Raw genomic sequence first — 4,761 nt, forward strand, 5'->3', positions numbered from 1 at the left:
GCCACGGCAGCAGCACTGATAACACCAAGTGCTGCTGCTGGGCACAGCTGCTGGGCCAGCACTGATCTGCCCCCAGCTCTGCACACAGACATTGCTGCTGCAGCTCCAGAGAAGGCAACAAAAGGACAGAAAAGTTCTGCATTTTTCTGCTGAAAACTTTGTTGGGAGAGATCATCATTTCATTTAAAGGCACCAAGAAGACAGCCCCTCATTGACACAGTCTTTGGTTACAGGGATAGTGGAGAGGAACAAAATGACCAATGGAACAAACAATGAAATTTCTTTTTGGACAATATGAAAAAAGTAAAACAAAGGTAATGAAATTCTAAAATGAAACCAAGAGAAGTATCAAAGATTACTTTTATTACAAGTGATTTGCAAGTACTGGCCAACAGGTTAATGTTCCTGGAAGCATCCAGTCATCAGTCTCCACACTGCAGCCTTGAGCTCCTGGTTCCTCAGGCTGTAGATGAGGGGGTTCAGGGCTGGAGGCACCACTGAGTACAGAACTGACAGGGCCAGATCCAGGGATGGGGAGGACATGGAGGGGGGCTTCAGGTAGGCAAATGTGCCAGTGCTATAGAACAGAGAGACCACAGCCAGGTGAGGGAGGCAGGTGGAAAAGGCTTTGTGCCGTCCCTGCTCAGAGGGGATCTTCAGCATGGCCCTGAAGATCTGCACATAGGAGAAAACAACGAACACAAAACAACCAAATGATAAACAGGCACTAACAGCAAGCAGCCCAAATTCCCTAAGGTAAGATTTGGAGCAGGAGAGTTTGAGGATCTGTGGGATTTCACAGAAGATCTGGCCCAGGGCATTGCCATGGCACAGGGGAAGGGAAAATGTATTGGCTGTGTGCATGAGAGCATTGAGAAAGGCACTGGCCCAGGCAGCTGCTGCCATGTGGGCACAAGCTCTGCTGCCCAAGAGGGTCCCGTAGTGCAGGGGTTTGCAGATGGACACGTAGCGGTCATAGCACATGATGGTCAGGAGGCAAATCTCTGTTGCAAGAAAAAATAAAATCAGAAAGGCTTGGGCAGCACATCCTGAGTAGGAGATGTTCCTGGTGTCCCAGAGGGAATTGTGCATGGCTTTGGGGACAGTGGTGCAGATGGAACCCAGGTCGCTGAGGGCCAGGTTGAGCAGGAAGAAGAACATGGGCGTGTGCAGGTGGTGGCCGCAGGCTACGGCGCTGATGATGAGGCCGTTGGCCAGGAGGGCAGCCAGGGAGATGCCCAGCAAGAGGCAGAAGTGCAGGAGCCGCAGCTGCCGCGTGTCTGCCAATGCCAGCAGAATGAAGTGGCTGATGGAGCTGCTGTTGGACATTTGCACTATCTTGGCATGGGAATCTGTAAGAAAAATAATGATGGAATAGTTGCATTTAGAGAGGACTTTATATATCCCAGCACAGCTTGGGGGCACTTTCCCCCCACTGCCTGCCCAGGGCTCTGCTGCCTGGAGCTGTCCTTGCCAGCAGCTGCTTCCCCTGTGCCCAGGGATGGGCCCTGCCAGTGCTGCCAGAGCCCAGCCCAGCCCTGGGGGCTCAACTCTGCCCTGCAGACCGGTCCCAGCTCAGGCACTGCCCAGGGGCAGCTCTGGATCTGCAGGCTCTGATGGCAACGTCAGAGCAACCCTGAGGAGGTTGGAAAAGTGACACTGATGCTGCCTGGGAGGGGCCCTGTGCTGATTTCTGTCACTGCCTGATTTGTTTAGATCAGAGATAATTTATTTTTTTTTTATTTGCCTCAAGCTGAACTAAAAGGAATATCTATGGTCAATTTCCCATTCAGGTAACCCAAAACAATAGATTAAAAATGCAGGACTTCCCCTTTCCTGTTGCCCCTGCCTTGCTATGGTCCCTGTATAATCTACTTGAAAATGTTCTGCAGGTACATGCCGGGATGAGAGCAGTCCTGGACAATGCAGCATCATCACCACACAAGGAGAACACTTCCAAGCCTTTCTAGCTCTCTCCTCCCACCCAGATCTTGTCCCCCAGTGCTGGGAGCAGCTGCCGGGGCCGGCTGAGAGCTGTCCCTGGCAGGCAGCAGAGTCCCTGCCCCAGCACAGCGCCCTGGGCTGCAGGACCCTGCTCTGCAGGACAGCCCTGGGCACCCCTGGCTGCTCTGCACAAGAGACAATCAGAGAATGCACTCACAGGGTCTGTAGGCATTGGGATGTTCCAGCTTCAGGAGATAGCTCCAGGAGCTGCAGCTGCATTGTCCTGCAGCCAGAGGTTCCTGTGCCAAGGGCTGGCAGTGATTCTGCCCCAGGCACTTCTCAGCACCTTCCCAGCCTTGACTGATTGAAGCTCTCTGTGCCTCTGTGCTGTGCCCGGGGTGGCTGCAGGCAGTGCCCCAGCCCTGCTGGGCTGGCAGAAGAGCTGCTCATCAAGAGAAATGTGCTTTTGAAGCTCTTCTTGGTAACCAGGAGCTGCCTCTGTGCCAGGAGACCAGCCCAGCTCAGCAGCACAGACACAGGACAAGGACTTTAATGAGCCTCTGGGGCTTTGTGCTGAGGCCCTGAACATCAGTCCCTGAGAGGGAGCTGAAGAAACCTCTCCAGAACTCCAAGTCAGAATCACACTCCAAAGTTTCTTGGACTTTTAATGGGTCCCACTGAGGAACACCACTGAGAAAGTGTCCCCAGGCCCTAGGCAGAGCAGAGAACTGGAGGCAGTGATGACAGGTGGGGACATAGAGAAGCCAAGTCTTGGTGTCCTGGGCCACAGCAGGGTCTGTGCCACCAAGGGCTGGGAGGAGACACCTTGTCCTGAGGCCCTGGGGCCTCCTGGCACAGCCCCAGCCAGGCTGGGCACTGTCAGCCCCTTGTCCTGCCCTCAGCATCCCCCCCTAGCCCACATCCCAGTGCCCTCAAGGATCTGCTGGAAGGAGTCCCTGGCGAGCCTTGCTCAGGAACGGCCCTGGGGGCTCCTTAATGCTCCCTGCAGGGACTGCAGGTTTGTCAAAGGACTTGGGGTTTGCCTTTAACCTTGGAGTCTCTGAGAGGTTTGTGCAATCATGGCCTCCAATTATCTGCTGTAATTAGTCCCTTGAGAGGCTTTGTCAGTAACAACACTCAGAGGGGCTCATTAATGCTTCAGAGTACTTCAGTTATTTAAAGGTACTTGGTGTTTCCCTTTTGATACAGACTCTGTGAGAGGTTTGTGCAATCATGGCCCAAATTTTCTGCTTTAACAAGTCCCTTGAGAGCATTGTACTGGCAGTCAGTGGGGCTCATTAATGGCTTTAGATACTCAAGGTTTTTAAGATACTTTATGTATTTAAGAATACTTTTAGGTACTTTTAAGGTACTTTTCTTTCCCACACTGAGTGTCTGAGAGGTTTTTGTGCCTTCCGGACCTCCAGTTCTCTCCTCCAAGGAGTCCATGAGGAGCCTGTGTTGGGTATCTTCCTTCTTTCTGTTTTACAATAAAGACAGAACTGAAAGAATTTTGTAAGACTTCTAAAAGCATCCAAACAAACATGGGATAATTAAAAATACAGCAACAACCACTAAGAGAATTAAATGTCCTGTTTTAGCTAGACATCATCCGATCCTTTTGTCCCTTGGATTAGAAGATTTTATTGAACCAGTCTTTGTTTTCCACTTGAAGATTCTTGAACCCTTCCTTCAGTACCTGGAATGCTCTTGTGGATTGACTTGCTGTGGCTGGAGAGGTTCATGCAACATATGCCCTTAGAGTTTACACTGCCATGTTTCCCAGTCCGAGCTGGCAGCCAGGTCAGAGGACGCTGTGCTGGCAGAAGGCTCTGCCCGCAGCTCACTGGGCCTGGATTTGTGCTCGGCCGTGCCTTCGGGTGCAGGGCCACTGGTCTTTTCGTGCTGAAGGTGCAGGAACCTCCACAGTGTCTGCAGAAGAAGGACGGGCAGGAAGAGAGGGACATTCCATGGTCTGCTCCAAGTGCAGGATCTGGCCAAGCAGTGGCAGCAGGCCTGGTCCAGGAGGGATGGTAGCAGGTACCTGCGCTGCTTGGTGGAAGCGGCCATGGGTGGGATCCTGCTCTTGAGTCTGGTCCTTGGCCGCATCTGCCAAAGAGCGAGCGCAGCCAGAGCTGAGGGGCTGCTGGAGAGCCTGGAGAACACAGCCCAGCCCTGCGCTCCCCAGGCACGGACAGCCCCGGGAGTCCAGGGGACGGAGTACGGCTATTGGGGGGAGGGGTGTTGGAAAAGAAATGAAATTTAGCAAAATGTTTTATTATAGTTTAGTTATGAATTTTGTGTGAATTAGTTTGTTAAAAAAAATAGTTTTGTAGCCGTTGATATTATGTGTTGAGTTATGTGTAACCTCGGCAGGTGGCCTTAGAAACTTAATAAACATTAAGCCAGGGTAGGAGAGTAACAAGACTAACCGGTTTGGGGGATAGCATACAATAGGACAAGCAAAAGATTTATGATTTTGCTCGTGAACTAGGGAATGTATTACAAAGGTCCGTAGTTTGGCAAAGGGCCACTGTTTCTTGGAGACTTTGTTATGAATTGCATGTATATAAAAGGAAACCACCCTTGTGTGAATTTCGGGGTTCTGATTTTGGGACGTTAGTCCGCAGGCCCCCGGGCCCTTCAATAAAGCGCCGCACAAAACTTATCCGAGTTCTGTGTCCTTTATCAATCGGGCAACAGTTTTCTGGCGACCGCGGCAGGACTCCGAGGGTAGCTGGGGCGGCTTGCATCTCGATATACTCCAAGCCGGTGCCGAGCATTTCTCGGAGGAGTCATCGGTCGTGCCCGGCTCCC

General features: G+C 51.9%; 1 protein-coding gene across 1 annotated transcript; it reads right to left on the reverse strand.

Annotated features, from left to right (window-relative positions):
* Positions 1-396: 396 nt before the first annotated feature.
* On the reverse strand, positions 397-1,329 carry LOC141731640 (olfactory receptor 14A16-like). Its single transcript, XM_074558054.1, has one exon. It carries the CDS (start codon positions 1,327-1,329, stop codon positions 397-399), a length of 933 nt encoding a protein of 310 aa, XP_074414155.1.
* Positions 1,330-4,761: the final 3,432 nt, after the last annotated feature.

Source organism: Zonotrichia albicollis, chromosome 24 (assembly GCF_047830755.1).
Source record: "Zonotrichia albicollis isolate bZonAlb1 chromosome 24, bZonAlb1.hap1, whole genome shotgun sequence".
Taxonomy (NCBI): Eukaryota; Metazoa; Chordata; class Aves; order Passeriformes; family Passerellidae; genus Zonotrichia; species Zonotrichia albicollis.

Bases quoted from the DNA above. Each gene is read 5' to 3' on its own strand.
- LOC141731640 (XM_074558054.1), bottom strand. From the start codon at position 1,329: ATGTCCAACAGCAGCTCCATCAGCCACTTCATTCTGCTGGCATTGGCA.